The sequence below is a fragment of the Motacilla alba genome, chromosome 8 (assembly GCF_015832195.1).
Source record: "Motacilla alba alba isolate MOTALB_02 chromosome 8, Motacilla_alba_V1.0_pri, whole genome shotgun sequence".
Taxonomy (NCBI): Eukaryota; Metazoa; Chordata; class Aves; order Passeriformes; family Motacillidae; genus Motacilla; species Motacilla alba.
This window is the reverse complement of record NC_052023.1, coordinates 23,915,281-23,942,604: the sequence shown is the minus strand read 5'-3', so window position 1 is coordinate 23,942,604 and position 27,324 is coordinate 23,915,281. Positions and strand designations below refer to the sequence as shown.

At 41.9% G+C, this 27,324-nt stretch overlaps 1 protein-coding gene across 3 annotated transcripts; it reads left to right on the top strand.

Moving 5' to 3' along the window:
* The first annotated feature begins 181 nt into the window (after positions 1–181).
* Positions 182–26,217, top strand: EDEM3 (ER degradation enhancing alpha-mannosidase like protein 3). 3 transcript variants are annotated; one of them, XM_038145053.1, is made up of 21 exons: positions 182–466; positions 2,258–2,303; positions 5,886–5,986; positions 8,384–8,423; positions 8,881–8,993; positions 9,624–9,777; positions 10,267–10,401; positions 10,811–10,916; positions 11,439–11,536; positions 12,763–12,888; positions 13,597–13,680; positions 14,659–14,742; positions 14,920–15,044; positions 15,562–15,727; positions 17,996–18,150; positions 18,923–19,076; positions 19,575–19,769; positions 20,515–20,680; positions 21,067–21,252; positions 22,054–22,068; positions 22,727–26,217. In XM_038145053.1, the coding sequence occupies exons 1-21, from the start codon at positions 306–308 to the stop codon at positions 23,134–23,136; spliced, it is 2,820 nt and encodes a 939-aa protein (XP_038000981.1). In that variant the 5' UTR covers positions 182–305; the 3' UTR covers positions 23,137–26,217. The 3 variants fall into 3 exon arrangements, with proteins under 3 accessions (XP_038000981.1, XP_038000980.1, XP_038000982.1); XM_038145052.1 differs by having other exon boundaries at positions 22,054–22,101; XM_038145054.1 differs by lacking the exon at positions 22,054–22,068 and having other exon boundaries at positions 183–466.
* Positions 26,218–27,324: the final 1,107 nt, after the last annotated feature.

Sequence of the window (27,324 nt, the reverse complement as noted above, 5' to 3'; positions counted from 1 at the left end):
GGCGGGGCGGGGCGGGGCGCGGGGCACGCCGGGAGCTGTGGTTCCCCGCCCTTTGTCCACGTCGACCCTCGCGTTACGCGTTCCCTGCCGGCTCACGTGACGCTCCCCCCCACAACCGCGCCGCGCTCCCCCATTGGCCCGGCGGCGCGCGCTCCGGGGGGGCGGTGCCGGAAGCGGCGGCGGCGCGAGGCCGTTTCCTTGGCTACGCCCCCGCGGGCGCGCGCGGAGGGGCCGGGCCGGGCCCTTCCTGCCCCGGGAGCGGCGATGGGCCCGCAGCGGGACTAGCGGGCACCCGGCCGGCCGCCATGGCCCTCAGCGGAGCTCCGGGCTGCCGCGCCGGGGAGCGGGGGCCCCGCTGGAGGAGGCCATGGAAGCTCCTGGCCCTTGGCCTGCTCTCCGCCTCCTCCGTGCTGGCGGCCGCCCCGGGCGCCGGGGCCATGAGCAGGGAGGAGAAGCGCCGGCTGGGGTGAGCGCAGGGACGGAGGGAGGGAGGAACGGACGGCGGGCCGGGCCCCACCGTGCCGGGCAGGGGCGTGCGCTGCTCCCGGGGCTGGGCTGGGCGGCTGCGGGCGCAGAGCGTCGGGACGGCGTCCCCTGTCCGTCCGTCCGTCCGTCTGTCTGTCCCCGAGCACTCCAGGGGCCGCGTGGCATCGTTGCCGAGCCGGGGCTGCGTGTGCCGGACCCTGGCGGTGTTTCGGGCCAGCTCACCCGGCTGCGTGTGCCGGACCCTGGCGGTGTTTCGGGCCAGCTCACCCGGCTGCGGGGCACACGCGGCCCCTGCGCCGGTGTGGGATCAAGGCGTGTGCTGTGAGAGCTTGGAGCTCGCCTTGGAGGTTTCAGCCGGGGCTTGCTGAAAAGGGGCTGTGGGGGGAAAGTGAGCAAAGGTGAGTGTGAATCCCCGCTCGGTTGGTTTAATTGTGGCCGTGCCTCTGTGAGAGTGCGGGAGTCATAAAAAGGTAAATGTTTACGTGTGTTCTGCCGAGTTCCTGTGTGTGAGCTAAACTGCTCTGCTCCCCGTGCACCTCCGTGTGAGAGGCTGATTCTTTTATCGTAGTTTTTAATTGAAGGGTAAATATTACAACATAAATGGAAATACATTTCCCTGCATGGAGTGGGAACTTTTTAAAACAAATTTGCAATCAAGAATATTTTGTGTTAGTATGTTTCTGGGGGCAGTTTCATCTTCCTCTTCCCATCCAGTGGTCAGTTGTTCAGAACAATAATGCAAAAAGTCTGCTGGAGAAGCAGTGTGCATTCTCTCACAGTTGTTAATCACAGAGTTGTTAAGGTTGGAAGAGGCCTCCCAAGATCATCAAGTCCAGCTGTCAGGTATAAGTTGATATTTAACTCCAGTGTTTACAATTACTGGGGTTTTCTGTCATGGGTTCTCAGGATAATTTGTGTGTGCCGTCTTTTATATGTTTTCTTCACGAGGCTACACAAGGAGTTGAAATTTCATTCCCCAGTTTGTTTTAAAATGTTTGCATTGCGCTTGAAGTATCATCTGATGCCCCAGGCATGTGCAGGCCATGTCCTGCTGTGGTTTGTGTTTGCCTGTAAATGTGAGTTTTAAGCAATTGTCTGTGTGCTGCATCACCCAGCAGCTCTGTGTGTTTATCTGGGGTGGGTTTTTTTTGTGCTGCAACCTGAGAGGCACCTGGGAAAAGCACCATCCTCTGCCCTTTTGATGCCTTAATGCACTTGATGAGTTAAAACTACTTCTTGAATTTCCAAGTCATTGTACTAAATTGGATATTTACAATATAATTGTGGTGTTCCTGGCTCCTTTATGTTCTGTCTTATCAGCAGAGATTGTGAATTATGTTGATGGTAGAAATTAGCATCCTTTTTTCCCTGCAGGGTTCCTTAGTGAAACAGTTAGGAATGATCAGAAGTAGTGCTGTGTCTTATAAAAACAATGTGGTTTTTTGTGAGGTTTTATGTGTAAGAAGCATCCCTGTCCTTTCAAACATATGAAACAAATGTAAGGGTTTTCTTTAGTATCTGCTTGCCAAGAGATCCCCAAATAATTTCATGTTAGGTGAAGAGAGAGTCTTTCCTTTCTGGAGTGGACAAGAATAGCTGAATCAAGAAAAATTATTATTCTGTATTTCATTTACTTGAGTAGAATATGTTAGTAGAGGACCTGTGCATGATATTAAAGATATTCAGATATTAAAGTGTGATACATGTATGATGGTGTGTTAAGGGCCATTGGGAGACAGACCACTAATGCTTTTTCTTTTTTCTTTTTTAGAAATCAAGTGCTTGAGATGTTTGATCATGCATATAGCAATTACATGGTAAGTCAAATACTTGCTTGGTGTTTTTCAGAGGTTGTTGTCAGTTGTTGCTGACCTAGGGCAGAAATCAGCCTACAGTACATGACCTTCTATAGAAATATCTGGGAAGGAGGGGTGAAAACAGAACTGAAATAAATAACAGCACCTATAAAGCCTTTAAAAAGACCACAAGTGTTACTTTCAGGAGGGTTGTGATGGCTTTTAGAGTGGTAACTGAGAATTGCTTGTGGTAACTCTCCTAATCCATGCCTGACCTTTCCCAAACCAGTTCATCTCATGTCAGGCTATCAACAGTAAAGGATTTGGTTTGAAACTTTAGGAAAAGGAAGTTTGCAAGTGCTGTCTGTAGGCATTAGATTCTGGAGAACACAAATTGATCTTACTTATTTTGTAGGTAAAAATGACATTTAATATTTCTTCAGTGGTAAGCCATGTCAGATGCACTTTGGGTGTTCTTCTACGAACTGTTTGCAGAAGAGAAAGGGAATCTGGTGCCATATCCAGGCATTCATTCCAGGCTGTGCCCAGGGTGTGACTGTCATATGACCATGGGCCATGCTGGCTGTGGTTTCTTTTGCTCTGACTTGTGATTCCGGTGCAGGTGTCCTCCTGTTCTGGATCTCTCAGCCATTCCACACACCCTGGTCTGGCTCTGTTTACAAAAGCTTAACAATAAATGGTTACTTGGAGGAGGCTTCCTAAAGTAAAAATTACTTTCAAATATTCTATAAGTTACACACTTCTGAGGAGAAAGTGTGGATGTGACTAAGATAAATACAAAATATTAATTCTTACTGACTTTATATGGACATTCTTGCACATCCTTGGTGGCTGTTGCAGAAACCCCTCTCAAGTTGCATCAGTTCCTGCAGCACAAACTGCTGTTTGCTTGCAGCATCTTGCCACATGTTCCGTGTTATAGTTTAAACTTTAATGTGTAATTCAAACTTAAAATCTCAGGAGTTAAAACTTTATACAGCATGGGAGAGATACAGGACTGAGGAGTGGACAGAAAGCCGAGCCAAGAGGATTTTCAAAGGGGTGCAGTTTCTCCTTTTAACTTAAGCTCTGTACTTTTGAAACCTTTAACAGTTAAACATCAAGGCTTTTTGGTCGTAATTTTTGTAATCTGGTTCCATGAAAAACGCTTGGCTTGGATTTCCTCAATGGAAAACTTAAGTGTTTGGCAAAATTGGACAAAATATTACAAGGATCTGTGCTTCTACTGTTCATTGTGTGATAAATTGGCAGCTGGTAGGGGTCTTGCCACATCTGAAGCAAGAAAATTCTGTTTGAAGGAAAGAGAAAACTTCAGCTATCCTGGAAACTTCGAAGCCAAAAGGATATTTATTTGCCACGTATGCTGGAGCACTAAACAAACAGAGAAATGTGACTTGCTTGTTTAAAGTTGAAGAAAAGATTAGAATATCAGACTTGATTCTGACAACAGGAGAATGAAGTGTTTTTGCAGGTGTTTTTGAAACAGCCAGCTGAAAAGTTTTGATTTTCTGTTTCTATTAATACATATTTTAGACATGCGTATTTAGAAGACTGAAAATTCCTGTTTGATTGCAAGGGAAATTCCCTTGCCTTTTTTTTTTTTTTCTTTTTTTAAGTTGTTAACAGAAGCTTAGAGAAAAAGCTGCTTTTTTTCAGTCCTTCAGCAACATTTGTAATAATGGGGATATTTTTCTTCTTAGCTGTCAGAACATGTGAAAATGTCAGTCACTTGAGGCCAGTGACAAGTTGGGAAATAACTCAATCCAATAGCTGCTTATTCTCTGTTGTAGGCAGAGAATAAGTGAACTTTTATTTTTTAAAATGCTTCAAGTTCTTTATTTGTAAAGCTAAAAGTTTATTTTTCCAGATTTTTTATCACTTCTCTTATCCAAAATTTAAGCCAGAGATCTCGGTTTTGACATTGCTTTTGTTGTGTACTTCTTTAATCTGTTTTTCTGAATACTTTGCAGAGATATTCAGAAACATCTAAGGTGTATTAAAATGATCTAGATTCTGCCTTTTGTAGTTAAACTTGAGGAGAACAAAGACTTGAGCAAAGACCAATACACTCAGGAGGGTGGTATACAGGGAAACAAACCATCAGTTTCAAAAGGAGTTGCTGTAAGAGCTGTTTATTTATAGAGGAATGTTCCTTTTTTATTTTTATTTCATGCTTGAATACAGATTATTTTTATACCATATATTTGGAAAGATTTTGAATGTGTTTACTTGCAGTTTCAGTGCAGCAATTGAAGTTTTTTATCCTGCCACATGTTAGTTCTCCACTAGAAGTCAAACTGGAGACCTCAGTACAGCAGCCAGTTTCCTGCTGAAATCAAGAGAAAAGCTCTATCCCAAACCACTTGTGTTCAGTTTCTAAAGGAGGCAATTTCATGTTCATTTGAATTAGATATATTTAAGATTCATTGTCATTGGTGTCAGTCTTATATTTGTAAAAGGCTCAGTCTTGTTAGGGTTGTTTTTTTTTTTTTGGTGAATGTTATCTTTTATGTCTTATGTAGTAATTCATCAGTGTTTTGTTTGAACTTCTGAGTTCTCTTACCTGTCACTGACTGTCACCCTCAGCCAGGTGAGTTCATTGTGCAGAGTCCAGTGAAGGGCCATCAAGGTGATGGAGAGGCTGGAGCATCTTCCCTGTAAAGAGAGAGGCTGAGGAGCTGGGGCTGTTCGGCCTGGAGAAGGGAGGGCTCCAAGGAATTTAACAAGGGAGAGAGCTGGGGCTGTTCAGCCTGGAGAAGGGAAAGCTCCAGGGCATTTAACAAGGGAGAAAGCTGGGGCTGTTCAGCCTGGAGAAGGGAAAGCTCCAGGGCATTTAACAAGGGAGAAAGCTGGGGCTGTTCAGCCTGGAGAAGGGAGAGCTCCAGGGCATTTAACAAGGGAGAGAACTGGGGCTGTTCAGCCTGGAGAAGGGAGGGCTCCAAGGAATTTAACAAGGGAGAGAGCTGGGGCTGTTCAGCCTGGAGAAGGGAAAGCTCCAGGGCGTTTAACAAGGGAGAGAGCTGGGGCTGTTCAGCCTGGAGAAGGGAAAGCTCCAGGGCGTTTAACAAGGGAGAGAGCTGGGGCTGTTCAGCCTGGAGAAGGGAGGGCTCCAGGGCATTTAACAAGGGAGAGAGCTGGGGCTGTTCAGCCTGGAGAAGGGAGGGCTCCAAGGAATTTAACAAGGGAGGCTGTCAAGAAGACAGAGCCAGGCTCTTCTCAGGAGTGCTCAGAGGAAGTGGGCATAAACTGAACCACGGGAGGTTCCCTCTGAACAGGAGGAAACACTTTTTCTCTGTGGAGTTGACCAGGTGGAGTTGACAGGGTGCCCAGAGAGGCCATGGAGTCTCTCTCCTTGGAGATGCTCAGGAGTTACCTGGACATGGTAATGGGCAGCTGGGCCTGGGTGGCCCTGCTCCAGCAGAGGGCTTGGACAAGATGAACTCTGGAGGTCCCTTCCCACCTGCTGGGCTCCATGATGGCCATGCAGGTTTTCTGAAGAACAGCATGATGAGGATTCCTTTGACAGGCTCCCAAGGGTGGCTGTGAGCACTGTAACTGATTCCCCTGTTTTGTTCCCAACAGGAGCATGCGTATCCAGCTGATGAACTCATGCCTTTAACTTGTCGTGGACGAGTGCGGGGTCAGGAGCCAAGTCGAGGGGATGTGGATGATGCCTTGGGAAAGTTAGTGTCTGAAATGGTCACTGTAAACATCTAGGAATAGAAGTACAATTGGCAGCCCATAAAACTTGTTTGTTCAGTTGATATGGCCAGAAACTTACACTTGTAAGAAGTGTTGTTATTATTATGAAGTTAACTTACCCTTGTAAGAAGTGTTTTTAGTATTATGAAGTTAACTCATGTAAAATTGTACCTTAATTAGAAGAAGAGAATTGCCCAGTGAATGAGATCCAAAGATAATTTTTTTTAACCGTTCTCCCAAGTATTTTCCATAGGAAAACCTTCCAAATGTGGGCTGACATTTTTGGTATTAGTAGTACAGGTTATAAGGGTTAATGATCAGCTGAACGGAAAAATAAACTCTTATCCATGATGCTGACCTAATTAGTGATATTTAAAGTGCTTTTTTTAAGTAGAAAGTTTTCTGAAAACAAGCAATCAAATTATTATCATGTGTATGATAGCCTGAGGCCTTTGCTCTGAAGTATAAAACATTATTTCAGACATGGAAATATTTTTTTTCTTTCTTTCAAGGGAGCTGATATTACAAAATACTGATACTTTGGCTAGCAAAAGGTAGATTTAAGGACTGTTTTTTTCCATGTTAAATGGAATAGTCAAAGACAAAATTGACCTACTCTAAATGCATTTGTAATTGATACAGTTGAATATGTGCAGTTCATGGATCAAATTCTTTAATAACAAATAGCTGATTTTTTAAACATCACTGTTTTAATGTCTCTAAGCACAATAGTGTTAATCAAAGCTGAAATCCTTCTCTTAAATACTGCTTCTAATTGTCTTTAGGATATTGAGCATGTTATTTTGGCTATGTTTTGTTGTGTACAAATGTCTAGAGACTTCCATATAACCCTGCTGCCCTGGAGGTATCCAAAGATACAGCAGATGAAATGTGTCAAGAAAATGTATTTTTAATCCATTCTTTTTAATGATCTTTTCTAAAAGTAACATACTAGCATTTGAGTGAAAATACCTTCCAGCCCATTTGAGTAAAAATACCTTCCCCTCTATCATCTACCCTTAGATGCATTAAATTATTGTATGTATTTATTGTTTTTCTGTATGTATATATTGTTATTCTGTACCTTTTATTAGTTACATTATTATGTAGCAGATTTCTTATCTAATCCTTTTCCATGCCAGCTGCCTCATCAGTTGTGTTCTCTGCCAGTCTTTGCAATCACAGCATGACAGGGTGAGGCTGCTGGGTCAGTTCTGTTTCCCTGGAGAATTTAGGAGCCTTCCATATAGATGTGAAATGCATCATTTCCCTCCTCTTGTACAGAAAAAGTTGTGGATTTGTTAGGCAGTTGTGCACAGTCATTAGTAATCTATCTCCTGTAAAACAGCACTTACAGAATGCCCTTATATCTTTACAAATTAAAGAGAATTATCGTATAGGAACACTTAATTTGAATTTTGGTTGTCAAATATTACCTGCAAGTTTTCAGACATTGGGCCCTTATTGAAATCCTTGGTGTGTGCTCCTCAGTAGGCAGTTTTAACTGTTCCAAGTGTTCAGTTTTGACACCATCATGTTCTGTAAATTCTATTCTGTGTTGTGGGTGTGTCTCAGCATAGGAGCAGTTGTTGGAATGAGACATATTTAAGATACAATTATAATTCCTAGGGTGGGGGAAAGGTCCTCTCAGCTTGGGATGCACTGGAACAGCCCTGGAGAAAACCTCTGATCCTTGTTAGGATGTTCTTGTTTCAGACACTGTGGAGCTGACTTGATGCTGTCTTTTCATGGAATAATCACAGAATCCTAACCTGGTTTGGGTTGGAAGAGCCCTTAAAGCCCATCCAGTGCCATGGGCAGGGACACCTTCCACTAGCCCAGGCTGCTCCAAGCCCTGTCCAGCCTGGCCTTGGACACTGCTAAAATAGTTCTTTATTTTAGAATAAATAAAGTAGTTCTTTATTTTAAGCCTACCACTTGCTAGTGTTGGAACAGTTTCTGGCATGAGAAATTTAGCTTGGAATGGCTTTTGATCTCAACATTTTTCCTTTTTTATTGAAAAAACAAGTGAAACAGAGGCTGGAAAACAACTTAAACTTTTGTGCTGGGTTTCTTAATAGATTTGATTGGAGACAAGAAATAAAAATGAAATTTGCTTACCAGAAGTTAGAAAGCTTTGCAGTAAATAAATGTATCTGTAATCATAGCTTCTTTGTCAGCTCCTATTCTGGTCACTGGCAAAGGGGAGAAATTTAGAAAGAGGTTTTGATATTAAACATGTTGAGTACAACTGATTGTTTTGCAGCTGGTGGTCTGTGAGAATTTAGTTTCTTCCTTGGTATCAGTTATTATTAAAAATCACTTAATTCCTTCACATACAGAGCTATAGTAAATCTGGTTTTAATTTTCTTTTGTAGGTTTTCACTGACCTTAATTGATACCTTGGACACTCTTGTGGTAAGCTTAATCTGTTGATAAGCTTTGATGAAACAAAGAGATTGTCTTCTGATGCTCAGACTTATTTTTAGATTTCTTTTTCATGACTGTTGATCTCTGGCTCTGTTTGAAGTGATTGTTGCTTGTGGGAACTCTGAAGTGCTGTGAGGATGGAGTTTGGAGTCGGTTGTGATAACTACAGCAGTTCCTTCACATTTCATTGATACTTTTTCGTATTGCTTTTTTTTTTTTTGGGTCTAACTTAACACAAAAGGGTTTGCTTTGCCTCATAGTCTAAAGCAAGGGGCTCCAGTTAGGGGTGGGCACCTCTGAATAACTACTGATGTATTTCTGGTTTAAATTGTATGTTCATATTTCTTGGGTAACTTTGTATGCACTGAAATATCCTGTATGCAAAATACACTGTGACTGCATTAGCTATACTGGAACTGAACACCTGCTCACTGTTGTATTCCAGGTGTTAAATAAAACCAAAGAGTTTGAAGAGGCTGTAAAAAAAGTAATAAAGGATGTTAATTTAGATAATGACATAGTTGTGTCTGTCTTTGAAACCAACATAAGAGTCCTTGGGTGAGTAACTTTTGTTTTCAAAACTCCTAAAAATGTGGATTTTAGGCAGTGTCTTTAAGACACCTTTCTGTGCTCTTCCACCTGTTTGAAATAGTCGTGCCTTTGTCAGTTTGCCCGAGAGTGGTTTTAAAATGCAAGGCAGGACTTGCTGCAGTGGTACTGGATCAAGCTGCCCCATGTCACTGCTGCAGGCACAGCTTTGCTGATTAAGAACCCCGTGTGCATGCTGAGGGAGCAGGGGTTTGCTTTAGAGAAACAGCCTTGCAAATGGCTCTGTTCAGTACTTGATTTACCACATTTTGATACCTGGGGACATGGATTGTTTCAGCTTGGAAGGGACCTCTGGGGCTCAATGCAGGATCAGAGCATGTAATTTTAAGTTATTATGTGCCATTTTGGAGGTCTTGGTTGCTATTCCTGTCTGATATTGATGAATCTATGATTCCAATGATAAACAAGAAGAGTTGCTTCCTAAATACTGATAGCTAACCTTGATTATAATGGGAATTGAATCAGCAGTCTAAAAACTAGGGTCACAGTTATGTACACGTCATCTAAGTTGTAAAGAATTGTCCTTGCTGTTGAGGTGAACATACCTTTTGAGATGTGGATAATTTCTCTTGTGTTTAGAGGTCTCCTAGGCGGGCACTCAGTGGCAATTATGCTGAAGGAAAAAGGTGAATATATGCAGTGGTACAGTGGTGAACTCCTGCACATGGCAAAGGAACTGGGCTACAAGCTTTTACCTGCTTTTAACACCACTAGTGGTCTCCCTTACCCAAGAGTAAGTTCTGTTTCTGTAATGCAAGATTATAGCTGTCATCATGACTTCTGTTGTTTTGATTTTATATCTGTTTCCAAACTAATTTCTGTGTTTATTAAGTGGCCAGAAAATCAAAAGCTGATAAATTGCGGGTTCTCTAAGAGCCTGGAGTGGTGAGATATTTACAAAATTGAATTTCCAGGAGCACTTGTGATGTTCTGAGTTTCTTATTTGTTGCTAAAAAAAATTGCTCAGATTAGATTTTTAGAGTGTATTCTCTTATTCAAAGAATAAGAGAACCAGGCAACAGGTTCTTGTTGGGGAGGGTTGAGATTTTGAGTATTTGTGGATAGTTCTCTGTTCATGTCTAAGTTGGCAGAGGAAAACCAAAGGGATCTGTTTTTTCTTGGTTTTAGAAAGAGCATAGATTATATACTTGCTATACGACTATAGGAATGTAAATTCTTTCAACTAGGAAAAATAAATGTGTTAATCTCTATTTTTCTCTAGGTTAACTTAAAATTTGGTGTAAGACATCCAGAAGCACGAACAGGAACAGAAACTGATACCTGTACAGCTTGTGCTGGTACCTTGATCCTTGAGTTTGCAGCTTTAAGCAGATTCACAGGAACATCTATATTTGAGGTTTGCTTTCCACAATATCTTATTTTTTGCTGTAGGTCTTTAGCATTTGTGTAGCATCAGTGTTTACATTTTGTAATTTTGGAAAAACAATTCTGAGCTCATTAAATGCACGTCTTAGCTGTGCTGCACAAAAACATCTGTATATGTTGAGATTAGTAGTGTATGTGGGCTTTCTTCTAAGGTTTGATTTCTTTAAATCATTTTTTAAATCACAGGAAACAAATTTGGTTGAAAATAGTTAGAGTAATACAGAAGTAAACAAAATAAATATTCTGAAGATCAGAAGGAGTTCTGAAATTGTTAGATATGAAACATCCTATTCCTTTCCTAGCATCTGTATTGAAATAGCCAGAAGAATCAGAGAGCTGAGTGTCTGTGTTTGCCTAATTCCCTGTTGTTGTTGTTGCAGGAATATGCCCGGAAGGCGCTGGATTTTATCTGGGAGAAGAGGCAGCGCAGCAGCAACTTAGTGGGGGTCACCATAAACATCCACACTGGAGACTGGGTCCGCAAAGGTGGGGCTGAGCCACAGCCAGGGGGATCTCACCCACCCCCAGCATGCTTACCTGGGCTGCTGGGAGATGTTAATGGCATAGGCAGTGCAGAAACCTGCTGCCCCAAAGCCTGGCTCTGCTCTGAGACAGCAGAGCCCTCTCTGGTAGAGAAAGTGGTTTTATTCATGGCAAAGTGTTCCCTGATCCTCTTTAATGCCAAGAGGGAAATGCCTTGGGATGAATTTTCAGAGACTTTGCTATAAATACATGGGGAAAATATAAATAGGATGGGAGAAGTGATGTCCCGTGAAATAAGTGTCTTCAATGCATGTCTGTCCATATTATGATGTGCACTGGTAGTGCAAAGCCTTTGGCATAGGCACACAGTATTGTGCCTCTGCTTCCATCTGTGCCTTAATTCCAGTGAAAGGAGGCTTTTCCTTTCACTGGAAGAGCCTTTAAAATCAAAAAGTGGGAAAATGTGGAAAATAACCATATTGCTACATAAAGTAAACCCACCTTTTTATTTTCACCTGTTCCTAGATAGTGGAGTTGGAGCAGGAATAGATTCATACTATGAATATTTATTAAAAGCCTATGTCTTGCTGGGAGATGACAGTTTCCTGGAAAGATTTAACACGGTAAGTTAACACCTTGCTCAGGTTTGTGCCTTCTGTATTACAAATTTCAGAGTAATTGTGTTGTCAGCTGTTAGCCTGAGAAGGGATCTTTAGCAGAATTTCTGTGACTTCTGCTGTGTTTAGTGCCAGCTCTTTTTACTGAGGGTTTTTGCTAATCTTGGGTGATTAGCTGTCACCTGAGCAGTTATTTTAACCCCATCCAGTAAAAATCAGAACCTTTATCCATATTCCCAGCATGGGAGAAGCTGTATTTCCAGACCAATACTGCAAATGTTTCTGGAAAAGAATGTAAGGCCCTCTTCTTCCAAGCCATTGTACAATTTCATTCTATCCTGGAGCAACAAAAAAATTTAAGTGTGGATCTTGCTTTGCACTGCAGATTTTCAGGCCCAGGATACATTTAAGTATACAAGCTGAAAACCATGCTTAGATTTTTTTAAATTCATATATTACTGAGCAACTTGGTCAGCATCATGATTATTTTATAAAAGCATTTTTTTGAAAATAGCAATATCCATTAAAAACATCTTAGATCATAAAATGATTTAATAATGATTTTTTTTATTAGAAGTGGAATAATTCCATAGTTAAAGTTGTAATACTTCAGGTGTAAGGATGATTTCATGGTCCTAAGGAGCAGCCCCCAGTGTTACATTTTCCTTGAGCTAGATCTGTTAAGTGTTTCCTGTCAGTTTGGCTCATGTGCTCAGGATTGCACCTTCTGAAAACAAACCATAGGATTGGAAGTCAGCAATGTGACAAGTGACCTAGTGAGTTTAGAAGTTCTTCTGAGCCATCCAGTCTAGCTGTTTTGCGTGGGTTTTTTAACCTCCTTTTCCTCTTGAGATCCATATGCTTTGGAATTCTGTTGTTCAGAGAAAGCAATTTCAGCTTTCCTTAGAGTGTGCTTTAAAATTCAGCCAAAACAAATGTGCCTTAACTGTGATATTCCTGCTTTATCACATGGCTGCTGGAAATACTTTTATGTATGTGTATTCCTTGGAAATGTGGTAAGCTTTGCAAGTGTAATAATGTGGAGTTTTTCAGTATTTACTACACTTGGTTTTAGTTTGCAAAACTAGAGATTAGATGCACTGCCAAATGTAGTAATGATTGGGAATGTAGTACTGCCTTTTCCATTCAAATACAATGCCAGTCTGGTGATCTGTCTCTCTTTTGGGGAAATAATTGGTACACAAACTCCTGCTTTTCCTGATGTTTGGCAGCACTATGATGCCATAATGAGATACATCAGCCAGCCACCTCTTCTCCTTGATGTGCACATTCACAAACCAATGCTAAATGCTCGGACCTGGATGGATTCTCTGCTTGCTTTCTTCCCTGGATTGCAGGTAAGGTGTAAAACCCATCTAGAGATGGTTTTAATAACAAAGGCATTATTAACTGGGTTGGATATGTGATTTTCAAGTCAAGTGTAGTAATTTGATTTTCAGAAATACTGAGGGAACATCCGTGGAAGTGTCCAAGGCAAGGCTGGACAGGGCTTGGAGCAACCTGGGATAGTGGAAAGTGTTTCTGCCCATGGCAGGGGGTGGCATTGGATGGGCTTTAAGGTCCCTTCCAACCCAAACCATTCTGATTCCATAATTTCTGTACTTAGTCTTCCAGTCACTTCAATGCCATGATGCAATGAATGTGCTTTTCTGGCTGTGTTGAGGATCAGGACAAGTGTGTTCCTGTAATTTGCTTCCTTCACTCCTAGTCATGAAAATACTCCAGTTAGCTGCCTTTTTACTAGCAACTGGTGTTCTTCTTTGTGTCCCATTGACATCTTTCAGATAAACTAAATGACATTTTCACCCCAGTTCTCTGTAAATGTCAGAGGTCTTTGTTCTACATAGGCAATAATTTTAATGGGTTCACGGATTTTGCTTAAAAAACTCTTAAGGAGTAGCTGTGACTTACACTGATAGGGATTAATAATTGCAATATGTAGTGATTGCTCTGTAGCTTTACATGAACACCCCACGAGTGTTTTTAACCTTGAGTATTATTCCTATGCTTGGTGAATTAGTGTTACTTTTATGATTTAATTTTAGGTGTTGAAGGGTGATATTAGACCTGCTATTGAAACACATGAGATGCTGTATCAGGTTATAAAAAAGCATAACTTTCTTCCAGAGGTAAGGTAGTAGTTTTTTGATTTTGTAAATCAAAAATTTGTATTTTTGATTGTGTAAACTGATTCTTACATCAGTTTGAGCAGTTGCAGATGCCCATTTGAAAAACCAGCAGGTATATATGTTATTAAAATCAGAGCTTCATTTCCACTTCCGTTTCCATTTCCAGAGCATTCTTACGTGATTTGCAGTTCTGCGTGTCTGACAGTTGAGAGGATGTTCTGAAATTTTGTATAATGTCTTTGAAAGTCAGCACACAAACTTACTGCAGATGCTGCAAGTCTTTGAGCAAGTCCATTGTGCACAGAAAAGCTTGTTTACCTGCTGAAGTGTATGTCTTTAATCTGTGATGACTCAGATTATATTTGAAAGCTTCTGACTCCGGGTTTAATTCTGACTTTCCTCTAGTGTAAGCTTATTTCTGTGAGAGAACATTTTAATTAACATCACATTCACCTAGTGTGGTTATTGAGAGCAAAGAATGCTAAGCACTGGAATTAATTTTTGAGGGCTTTTAAAATGGTGTAATTTGGCTCTTTATGGGTTTTTTTTGGGGGGGGGGGGGGGGTTTGTGTTTTGTACTTATGAAGGAAACTTTAAAAGGTCAGGTAGCTGTATTTAAGCCAACAGACCATCCCCTAAGCAAAGACTTGGTTTCAACCTTAGTATGAAATAGTAGTGAATATATGACAGAAGTGGCTTTTTCCCAGTGCACATTAGAGTGAATAGATAGACTTGGAAATTTTTAGATATGTGGCTTCTAGCCTGTGATATTAATTTAGAAACAGCTGCTTAACCATCTGTCAGTGTGCAGTGACACTTGACTGCACTGGAGGTGTCAGGTGGTAGGTATGTTAGCAAAAATGGTGTTTATCAGAGCTAGGCTGGTTATACAGTTAACATAGAATTCAGATAAACCTGTGTTTGCTTTGCATTCCTGCACTTATTTTATTTTTGTCTGTTTTTTTTTTTCATCTTCAGGCATTCACAACAGACTTCAGAGTTCACTGGGCTCAGCATCCTCTGAGGCCTGAATTTGCTGAAAGCACCTACTTCTTATATAAGGTACAGTCACATCCACTCCTCTGACCTTGGAGCACTTTTTCTTGCACCTAGAGTTTTGTTGCTGTTTTATTTCAATACAGAATTGAGTAGCATATCTCCAGCTTATCCACTGGAACCAGCTTAGGATATAAACAAGATGTAATGTTTTGTTTTTTTTTTTTTTGTTTTATTTCATAGGCTACAGGAGACCCTTACTACCTAGAAGTAGGAAAAACCCTCATTGAAAACTTGAACAAGTATGCCAGAGTTCCCTGTGGGTTTGCTGCAATGAAGGATGTTCGTACAGGAAGTCATGAAGACAGGTGAAGTTTGTACAATTACTTTTTAAAATATAAAACCACAGAAAAAATCAAATTGCCCTGTATAATTGAGTTAATTAAGATTTGAGGAGCTGTCTGTCTTCAGTCTGATAACCAAGCTTTAAATTACCTGTTAGTAGTTGTGTTGAACTGTAAATGCATTGAAACAATGTGTGCACTGTTTCTGTAGGGTTACAGGGTGCTCTAGAAGAATATTTTCAGTTTAATAACCTTTCATTTGTCTGAGAGCAATAGATGAATTACATTCAAGCTAAATATACTTCAAATCTCTAAGTTTGTCAGGAGGTTTATTTTTTTTTTTCTGTAATGCTCTTTTATACTGAATGTGCTGAATCATTTCCCTCCAAACACAGCTTCTTCCAAGCAGAAGGAATGCTAATGGAATTATGTCCAGCAGTAACTGTCATGAAGTCTTCAGAGATGGAGAACTAGGAATATTTATTTTACTGATGTTCTAGAAATGAGATCTCTGTAAAGGACATCCCCTTTTTCTCCACAGGATGGACTCGTTCTTCCTGGCTGAGATGTTTAAATATCTGTACCTGCTGTTTGCTGATAAGGAGGACATGATTTTTGACATTGAAGATTATATCTTCACTACAGAAGCTCATCTGTTGCCACTCTGGCTCTCTACTACAAACCAAACCATCTCTAAAAAAAATACAGTATGTAACAGCTCCAGTCTAAATCAGTTTCTGTGATCAGTTTCAGTGATACACTTCCTTTTTTTGAGGGGAAATGGTAATAAAATCAGGAAAGATCATAGTTTGAGGAGGTGCACCAGTTTGAACACGTTGTTTAATAGGCACTATTTCATATTAACAGGGCAGTCACAAGAGTAGGAATAATGTCTGGATTCTGCACTGCTGAACCTTGAGATAAAAGATAGGAATTATTAGCAAGATTTTAAAAGATAATCATTCTCCACTTCTATAAAATAGAAATTGGAAGATAATATATATAAGTTGGAAGATCATACAGTAGGATATTTTATCCCCATCTTCATTTGCTGTTATTTTTTCTAAAACCTAAGCTTTTCTTGTTCATTCTTGTGAACAAATGTTGAGAGGTTTTTTGAGACAGCTGTGGAGTTAATATGACAAGACACAGCTGCACACAGATTAGGGATGTTTAATCACTTTAGTCCATGCAGTAGGCACCTATTGCATAAATACGAGAACAGTTGTGGGTTTATAAATTACTTAACCTTCCAAAATAACCTGGAGTGATACAGCTGTGCCATGAAGCATCATAAATCCTCGCTTTTTTTTTTGATTTTGTGGTCAACAAGGTGACTTGTCTGTAAGGCATTAAGAAAAAGGAAGAAGAGAAAAAGAAAATGATGTCTGAGACGTCAAGGATACAAATTCCCTTATTTGTGCCTCTATTTTTAACACTTTCTAAGAGTTTTAGAATAATGCCTGGATCAGAGGAAAAGGCTTATATTGTGTGTCAAGCCATGTATCCTGGAAAAAGCACCCTGTTTGATGGACTTTAGCATTAAGCAGTGACAAATTTTTAGTTATTTCATCTCAATGTCAAACACTGGTTGTGCTTTAATGGGTCATGGTTTTGGTGTTAAGTGTTCCTTCAGGGTGGAAATCCTACACCCTCTCTGAAATGTTCCTTCCCTGAGAGTTTATCTTTTCTCTTTGAGTTTTGGAAGCAGGCTGTTTTCTGAACTAAGCAAGAAGTTTTCTGAAGGGTCTGAAGGAGCATTTTATGTAACTTTTGTTCCCAATATAAGAATTTTTTACCTTTGAGACAGGCAGGGTTCCCACAGCTGGTGCTGTTCTAAGTGCTGGTCTAACTTGGTTTGTTCTATTGAGAACTGCAAATGTTAATGAAGAGCCAATAGAGAGGATAGAATAAATTGCTCAAATGCAGCTTTTTAAGCTCTTTGAGTCAAAGCTGCAAATGGGCATAATCCAAGTAAGCAAAACCCATTGAAAATGGTATCAGGTGGCTGAAAGGCCGTGACGTCAAGTGTTCCTTTTTTATGGAATTTTATCTGAACAGATGGAATGTGTAAATGATTTTTAACATAAATACAGTGCTGTTAAAACAAACTGTGAGAGAGATACTTGGTACTATCAACCCAACATCCTGTTTGTATTTGCTCTCATAAACAAGGTCATGTTTTAGTAACAGCCCTTTAAGTCTTGGGTTTTAAGGAGCCTTGAAATACTTGATTTTTCATTGGCCAGTATGTTGCAAACAGGAGGGGTGAGTCTTTTTAGGTAGACAAATACTACATTAATTTTTATGGGTTATGAAATGAGCTTGCCAGTTATCTCTAGCCAGTTATTTGCTAAGCTAAGGACATGCTAAATGTGGCTCCAAACCACCAGGCATGTTCCACATGGTTTCACGTGTTACAAACCAGCAATTTGTGCAGATGTTCACTCTGCCATCTTTCCTGAAAATAGCAATTGTTTGAATTATATAGAGATTCATCCTTGCTCATCCAGACTTGCAAGTCTGTGTGGTTCCTGAGGAGGGTAATCTTTTGTTCACATGAAAAGATGTGACATTTTTAGTGAGAATGACCTAAAGCCTGCAGCTGGTCACTCAGTGTAAAGACAATATCAGGTGTAACCAGAACTACTCCCTTTACTTGTCCAGCACGTAAAATACAGGGCATTGGCTTTGTCATGAGCAGGCTTGAGAAGTACTGTCTAGCAGCAGAGGATTAGCTGTTTCTGGAAAAAAAAATCTAGAAACTGTATAAAAATTTAATAAATTACAAATTAGAATGAGTGTTTTATTTATCTGTCCAAGGGTTGCAGTGCACTGGCTCCCCCCTATCGCACTCAGCTGCCACACGTCCCCAGAACACAGATTATTTAAGTTAGGATTATCTGTTGATGTTCTTTATGTAAAAACATAACCTGTTTTGTTTTTTTTTTTTTACTCTTTATCTTTGATTTTAGAGCACAGAGTACACAGAGCTGGATGACAGCAACTTTGACTGGACCTGTCCGAACACCCAAATCCTCTTCCCGAATGACCCCATGTTTGCCCAAAGCATCCGCGAGCCTCTGAAGAACGTGGTGGATAAGAGCTGTCCCCGGGGCATTTCCAGAGCGTAAGATGGATGGTTCCTCTCTTTGTTAGCACAGGACTGAGTGGAACAGGCTCTGCTCTGCAGGGAAGGAGAGGCATGAGGTGTGCTGGAGCTGGCAGTCCTTTTGGGATGGGCCAAAGGGATGATTCCTGGTCACAGGAAAAATCCCTTTGTATTTCTCTTGCATCCTCAGTAAAACTTAGTTTGTTTCCAGGTGGAATTAGCAGGTCTTTCAAAGCAAAAGGAGCTGAATGAGCTGCATACCTTGCCTGCTGCTCCCACTTGGAGTACTGCAGAAAGTGTGCCTCTCTGATTTGTAAACTAATTTCTGCAGTCTCCTGAACAATTCTGATAGTCTTCTTTGTAGTAAGGAAGTTATGCTGCCACACATAACTGCACCTGTTTTGAGGAATTTAGGGCAGTGTTAAGGCTGAGGAAGTTTGTCCTCCTGACCGCCTCTTCTTATATTGTATTTCATGAATAAAACTGAGTTGAAACTGTAGGGGCAAACTGGGTTTGGTCAGTTTTGCAATAATGCAGACTATTTACAAATGAGAGAGAGTATATGGCAGTTTTGTTATCAATACTTGGGAGGGAGATTTTGCACTATAAAATTATTGCTTATATAGACAACTTTATAAAAAAGATAAACTTGATTGAGAAGTTGCATTCCACTGAAGCTTGCACTCAACGTACCAAGAATTCCAATCTTGTGAGGGCGGGGATAACACTGGAGTTCTCTTTCGAGGATAATCTGATTTTTAAAGCTTTGATCTGTGCTGTCTTTTGGCAGAGAAGAGAGTTTGGGAAGTGGACCAAAACCACCGTTGAGAGCCAGAGACTTCATGGCCAGTAATCCTGAGCACCTGGAGATCCTGAAGAAGATGGGAGTCAGTTTGATCCATCTGAAAGATGGACGAGTACAACTAGTGCAGCACGCAGTGCAAGTAAGATGACCTGGCAGGATTTTCTTTTTCGTAGCTCTCAGCAAAGTCCTCCTAGCAATGATACTTGACACCTGGAGCTTCAGGAGGGACAGCCACCCTGTGGAAAGAGGCACATGAGCTGAATATTGTAGCTATATTTAGCAGGCTGATGCTTGTTAATATTTTGCCTCAGCAACACTTTTAACTAATCTTCCACTAAATTAGGTTGAGGCTGATCAGGTTGAAGTGATGTAGCCAACAGCATCTTGGTTGAAAACACTGTTTTCAGTGTGAGATACTTCATCTCTCTATGAGGTCTATATATTTGTGTATTTTCAATTTCCTGGGTGGTGCAGGTGCTAAACCTTTTGTCAAATGATCCTTAAGTGGAAGTGAGCATCCACCCTGTGTGTTAAAGTCTTTGTAGCAGTGGTCCAAGCAAACACAACTTGAGTTTCTTTTCCCCCAAATTCCTCAGACATTTAAGATAAAACTGTTTATTGATTATTTTCTCTGCAGGCAGCAAGTTCCCTGGATGCAGAGGATGGCTTACGGTTCATGCAGGAAATGATTGAGCTCTCCAGCCAGCAGCAGAAGGAGCAGCAGCTCCCTCCTCGTGCTGTTCAGATTGTTTCCCATCCCTTCTTTGGCAGGGTAGTCTTGACTGCTGGGCCAGCACAGTTTGGGATGGACTTGTCCAAACACAAAGCAGGGGTATGTGAGATGTGGGTGTGTCTGTTCCTTTCCCTGTTGCACAAGCCTCAGCTTTACAGTACTGCTGTTGTTTGAGGGCATCCAGCTGATCCTCCAGGTGATCAGTTAATTACAGTGGTTAAAATGACAGGGCCCAGTGGTGACAATGACAGCAGTTACAGTAGTGGGGTGAGTGGCTTATCTGTCTGTGCTCTGCTCCTGAGTCATCAGCCATGGTTTAGGATTTAAAACACATGCACAGCATGAGTTGCAAAGCAAGCTTATCCAGTCTGCAGTGCACAGCTGAGGAGATGGTGATTTAGGGGAAGTTTCCCTCCCATGTCAGCCAGGAGCTGACAGCAGCTTTGTAGAGTTAGAGCAAGTTGTTCTAAGGAGAGCTTTTCTAGAAGGCTCTGTGTAGATGGAAGAGGGCAATCCACAGAGGCAGGGGTCCCTATGAGAAGCATTAGGAAAACCCATGTTGCAGCCCCAAAGAGGAGTTCCAGACTAGCAGTTCACAGGAGAAAAATTTCCAGAGACAGCACTTCCCAGGTGTAGACAAACCACACTGATTATGAGAATTAGGTTTTCATTCAGTCATTCTTTGCTTCTGGAGCTCCAGTTTCAGGGCACAGATTGTCTGCACTGCCACAAGACAACACTAAATGCAGTAGAATGACTGAAGGAACAAAAATACTTGGGAACCTGTCCCAAGCATGACCATAGTGCTCTAATTCTCTCTTTATTTTTGCTTTTTTCCAAACAGACAAGAGGATTCGTTGCAACCATTAAGCCATATAATGGATGCTCAGAGATCACTAATCCTGAGGCAGTGAAAGAGAAAATTGCTTTGATGCAGAGAGGCCAGTGCATGTTTGCTGAAAAGGCACGAAACATTCAGAAAGCTGGAGCAATAGGAGGCATTGTCATTGGTAAATACAATTCCAAGTTCTTAATTTGTGTAAATGTAACCTAATTTTAAAGATTTGAAGATACAGGGAAGCTGACAAGCTTTAAGCTGAGAAGCACAGCAAGTGTGCTTTCAGAAGATGAAGAAATGTTTGGGGTTTGTCTGGTTCTGTGCAGACACACATTGGGATGAGGGGTTGTCAGTGTTTTTGCAGACTAAAAGTTGTTACTTTAAGGACTGCAGTGTGTTGTCAGTACTAACTGCTGAGGAATAACGGGGATAGAAATGAAAAGTGGAGAAAAACACACCAGGCTGGGGTTTGCTGTGAAGTGACTGGGCAGGGGAGGCTGTTCCATGTTCAGCTGATCTGACAGGAAGTTTGCCCTTCCTTTGGTGTGCTCTGCCTAGATGACAACGAGGGCAGCAGCAGTGACACAGCTCCTCTCTTCCAAATGGCTGGGGATGGCAAGAACACAGATGACATCACCATTCCCATGCTCTTCCTCTTCAACAAGGAAGGGAACATCATCCTGGATGCCATCCGGGAGTATGAGGCTGTGGAGGTGCTCCTTTCTGATAAAGCAAAAGACAGAGGTAAGGTTTGAGGTGATTTATGTAAATCTAGCTCCCATCTGTGCTGTGGCACAGTGGAAAATGGACAGGAAGGATTTGCACTGCAGCCCAGAGGTGCCGTGGTTTTCCGTTTGACACTGGAATTAGTTTTTTATTAAGCAAGCCATTTTCTGAGAGATGTCATTGATACCCACTCCCCCCCATAACATCCAGAAATGCTGTTCCTAAATGTCACTTTGGCTTATGAGAAAATCCAGCCTTTTGGATTCCTTTTGAACCCTTTTTGTCACCAGCTGCTTTGAAGTAGCATCAGGAACAGCGTGTTTCCAGTGCCCTACATTGTGAGCATCTCTCCCTCAGTAAGATCCCCCGTGACATTCCTGGGACCCAAAAGGAGAGAGACAAGTGCTAGAAATACTTTGCCTGTCTCAGGAGAAGTGGTTAACATGAGAAATAAGGCTGCTGACCTCAGATGTTTCGTGGGTGTTCTTGTATAATGCAAGAAAATTGCAAGCTAATACATTCCCAGTCAAAATGTTTGAATGCAGCAGAAAATTCCAGACTTTCCTCTTGTAAGCCTTCCTCGTTAGCACTGCTGTGTCCAAGCAGAGTAGGTAAGAACAAGTATCTAGAAAATCAGCCTATTGGCAAAGGGGACATGCCAAAATCTTGTCTTGTTTCTTCCTAACTTACAAATCCCTCCTGTTTATAACTGTGCTAAGTGCTCTGACAAAATGCTAAATACAGGCTAGCTCTGCCTTGGAGAGTTTGTAATCCATATCTGCTTCTTCCCCCTCCTTGTGCTTCCGTTTGGAATCCCAGCAACAATCTTTAAAGGTAAAATGATTCCAAACTACATTATTGATAGCAGTAAGTATCCCATGTCAACAGTGGCATGTGCAGTTAAATTCCCTAAAAAACCTGAAATATCAGTGTCCTGCTTATAGCCATAAACATCAAACCCAGAGAAATGTGCATGACTAAATTGGGCAGTTGTTGGGAGCTAGGCTGGGACGTGGGAGACGTGTGTTACTTGCTTTGAGTGGGGAGGCTCTGCCTTTGGCTCTCTCAAGTGCACAGTTCAGTAAACTTAGGAAACTCTGTCCAACTCCCAAGTGCTCAGATGTGGGATCCTGGTGGATCTGGGAGTGCTTTAAAATCCAGCATTAAAGTTCAATGCACACAGTGGATGTTTGCTTAAGGCTGAAGGAGGGTAACTGGCACTGACCCATAAGTCACTCCTGAAGTTTGAGGAACCAAAATGAGCCTTAATGTATTGTTTGCCCTCATTTAAAATGTGTTTTAAAGGCTTCACTCCTATCCCTCTGTAAAATATATCCCTCAGTACCATTAAATTTTCATATCACTGGAAAATCTGCTCTTCCTTGAAGAAATAAGGCCAAGGGAAGTGACCTTGATTTTGGAATACATAATAAAATGTTGCATTCCTACGGTTGTTTTAACTTTTTTTTTCTTTTTTTCTTCCCTTTCAAAGACTTGGAAATGGAGAATATGGACCAGAAATCATCTGAAAGTGATTCACACAAACCAAATTCCGAGGAAGCTCCTTCAGAACCTCAGGATGCTGGAGCAGTCAGTGAGGAGCCCGAAGGAGGAGAAGAGAGCTCTGCTGTTGGTGACCCTGATCCTTTGTCTCCTGCCAGCACAGCCAGTGCCAGTGTTCCCATGGCAGATGAGGATCCCCACGCCTCTGGACCCGCAGAGGAAAGTGCTCCAGAGCCAGCATGCACACCAGGGGACAGCCAGCCTCAGGAACAAAACACCCAGACAGAGGCCAGTTCCAAAGCTCACTGGGATAGTAAAGTCCAGCCTATGGAATCCATATTAGCAGACTGGAATGAAGATATAGAAGCGTTTGAAATGATGGAAAAGGATGAGCTATGACTTGTAATAATAACTTATTTGTTAATAAACAAATGGAGACCTCTTTGGGTAGAAGTGAGGCCCTGATATCCAAGAAAACATATTCAGTATTGGGATGAGCAACCAGGTGTCACCTGGAAAACAACACAGAATTCCAGCACAGGCTCTTTGTATGTTTTAATTTTTCCTGTTTAAAAATGGGAACGTGCAATCAAAGCAGTTGGGTGGCCCCGTGGCTGGTGCTGTGCTCCAGGTAGGGAGGAGCCTGACTCATGCCTTCCGGGCTCTGAGGGGACTCCTGGGGCTCTGGGAAGCAGTGAGCAGGGTGGGGTGACAGACCATGGAATGGTTCTTGATGGGGCACCCACCCCTCCCCAGCTGAAAGCCTTCCTTACAGCAGCAGGGGAATTGTTTCCAGGTGTTTGCACAGCTGGAAGCAGTCTGGTTTTGTCCGACATATCACAGTGCTGCTCATCACTCCTTGCACCCCTTACCACAAGGAACCACGAGGGGACCTGGGAGTTCCCCTCCTGCTCTGCTTCCAGCTGGAGGGATTGTACCAACCAAAGGCAGAGTGGGAGCAGGTCCTGTCAGGGAGGCTGGGCCAGCCGTGGGGCCACCAGGAAAAGGTGTGGGAAGGTCCTGCTGGAGGCTGAGGGGAAGCAGGCAAGGCAGGTGTTGAGTCCCAGGTGTTTCCCTCGGCCTCCCAGATGGAAGAACTCCAGTCTGCCCCAAAATCTGAAACAGTCTCAGAAAGGACACAGCTCCATCAGCTGTAACAAAACCTTTTTCTACAAGTTTGACTTCCAACAGCTTGACTTCATTGTTCTTTTTATATACAACTTGTGTATGTGGTGTTTGAGGCAGGGAGGCCAGGGCCAGTGAGGAAGAGCTACAATTCTGGCTGTTGGGTCCATAGTTCAGAGTCCAGGGGTGTTATCCCATGCTCTGGAGTTTGTTACAGGTGAGTGGGAGTCCAAATTTGTTATCCACATTGTATTTAAGTTAAAATGGGGAAGTTTAAACAACGTAGAGGCATTTTGACTGTGTCCAAAGAAACTGCCAAAAACTAATTAACTTGATTTATAGAAACTGCTTTTAGTGACTTGTGGTTCAAAAAATGGTTTTATATGAAAGATGAAACGAACACTGCCTATATGCTGCACCAGGCTAAGAATGCAGGTTTATGTTCATCATTGCAATGGAGTAAATAAACAGGAAGCCCCACTCTGGACTGCACCTTTGATTTAGCTGGTGAAATTAAACGTGCTGAATATGCAACTGTTAATTAGCACAGCCATACTCTGTATTTATACTCTGTACAGTGAGCAGAGCAATCCCAGGCATGCTGGATCCATGTACTCGGCCACACTTGCTTTCAAAAGTCTCAGAATGCACAGGCACCTTTTGAGAGCATGGCAGTCCATCTAAATATCATCCAGAACTTTAAATCACCAGGGTAGGAGGGAATTTGAGGAGGAATAGTGAATAAGTGTCCTTTGAAAGCAATTAGCTCTTAAATGGAGTTGTCATTCCTTTGCACAAGTAACTGTCTGGAGGCTTGGACTTGAAGCAGCTGGGGGTTTTCAGTTGGGCTTGTTTTTATTTATGGGTCTTGTTACATGAGTTCATAGAAGGTATTTGACCATGGGAGCCTTGTAAGTGTCCTTGGTTCCTGGGAGCCCTGGGAGTGCCAGGACACAGCCAAGTGCAGGATCAAACCGTGAGGTGCAGATCAAACGTCTTCGCTCGGAGAATTCCGTTGATCTGTCAGTGCTCAGTGCCACAAAAGGAGCATCTTTGTTCCCATGCTTTTTGACATGGACATCATCTTCCTTTTTGGTAGCTCTTTTGGTGGAAACAGAGTTATTTTTATATCCTAGAGGCCTCTGGTCATTATTATCTCAAAATAGCAGCTAAAGGTTTTCTTTTTTTACTTGCAGATTTAGGTGTAGATGTCAAATTTTATTAAAAGGTTAACTTTCCTTGCCATCACCAGCTCATTTTTAGTAACTGCTTTCTCCACCTGTTATTAGAGCAGCAGGCATTACCTTTCAGGGATCCCAGAACTCCACATGGATTTAGGGGGCAGCATTTTGGTGGTGGCCTACCTCAGATTACTGTTGCCTCCTTCCTTTTGAAGTGGTTTTTGTTTCGTTTAGTTCTGCTTCACCTTTGCAACCATTATGAGAGCCATAGCTTTGTTTACAGAACTGAATCAGGCAAGGTTGACCTTCTGGGAAAGAGGATTAAATTGGGGGGACAGTTTTATTCAGGTTATTTTCACTTTGTATTTCCTTATGTGGACATAGGCTTTAGTTTAACCTGTTCATATCATCCTGGAAAGAATTCAGTTTTCTGTTGCTATCATCTTAAAAAGCAAAAAGAATGTATTAATCTAAAAGAAAAACCCTTTTGGAAACAGGAGAGAGTGTTCTTCCCAAATGTTTGGGAAGTCTGCTCCCTGCATATTGCTCATCATTAATCAGGAATCACCCTTAGAGTATAGCATTGTGCATTTCTTTGTATGGTATTGAACACTGAAGAATTCAGGAATCACAGCTGCAACTAGCACTTATTCCACGCCATGTAATTCAGATCAGCCAATTAATTTCTCATTTGATCTTAGAGGAATCTTCTTAATTGTTTACATTTATTGTTTCTTAATGAAGTTTGAGAATGAGCCCAGCTCTGGTTCTCCTCCTCCTGCCAGTGTCCCTGAGTAGGCACCAATGAGTGTGTGTTGAGAGGTGAAAAACAGGACATCTTATGCAACAGGCATCAGTCAGAACATAGAAAACAAACCATTCTGTGAATGAAAATTGTATGTTCAGATTTTATAAGATTTTTGGTTTGTTTTTTTTTTAGCCAGACCAATTTACAGCCGTATATTTTCTTATGGAAGATGTCTAATAACAGGTGCTGTAACACTATTGTTGGGTTTTACTCTCTGGTGATAAGTGTACCCAATATTTCTAAGGGCAACTACGTACTGTGATGTAAAAGTCTGGGCTAAAATGTACATAAGCCGTGTACATAATTGTGTACTTGATTATAACTGCTGATTGTAAAGATTTAATAAAATGTAAATATTCTGGTCAAGCTGTGCTGAACTGATGCTCATTTCTGCACTGCTGTTGGCTGTCACTTTCAGCAAGACAGGCACACCAGTCCTTCACTGGCAGCCTCACTCTCCACCCTGAGAAGCCTGGAATTCTTGCCTGGGAAGTTGGCTGAACCCAGAAGTATTGTAATAACCAAAACACCACCTTTTCAGTCTAGAACTGAAACCGGACAGGCTCTCAGCAATGGGACTGTTTCAACCTCTCTTCTCTGACTTGAGCATTACTGTTTTATGCTTAAAATCCAGAATTCAGACCCTCACAAGTTCATTTTGACTGCTGCACCTGTTTTATTTAGAATGAAAAAAAACAGGTCTCACTTGGGCCTGATGAGGTGAGTCTTTGAGAGGTATATCCCTCATCCTTCCTCTGTTATGAGCTCTCCTCCACCACCTCTATTCCTCTAAGTTTTTCCTCTCTGGAAGTTAGGATTAAGAAAATGAGGATGAAGATGCAGGAGTCCTAAATGCAAGCCCTTGGTCAAGTGCTGAGCAGTATTTATGACATGAAGTAGAAGGCATTGCCAGCCTTGCTAGGAAAGTGCCAAATTCCTTCAATCTACTGTTTCTGTGTTCTGGGAACATCAGGCCTTAGGGCCTGGAGTATTTTGGAGCAAAGGCCCTTTCTGCCCCCTTCAAGAAACAAGGGACACCAAGTCCCCACCCCTCCTATTAAAACTGTATTTTTTTATTTATGCCAGTGGTTGTATTGAGGGCCTGTAGCTCAACTGTCACATTTCCATTTTCCATTTGCAGGTCACCCAAAGGTGAGACACCCTTCTCACCCAAAGGACTTGAGCTGCCCTGACCAAAATTCAGCCACAGCTGCTGCTCATCCCATCAGTCACACTGGCTCCAAGCTGCTGTGGCAGGAGTTCCATTTTCTCCCCAGGTGCTGCATGACAAGGTAACATTAATAAACATTTCCAGCTGAGATGGAGCCTGTGAAACGCTGTTGATCTGCAGAAGTTCACCCAGGCTATTAATGCCCAGCACTGGCAAATTCATCTTTCCTAATGCTTTGGTGGAGAGCACAGAGTGATGGGCTGGGGCCCCTGCAGAGGAATTTTAGCCAGAATTGTGCCAAA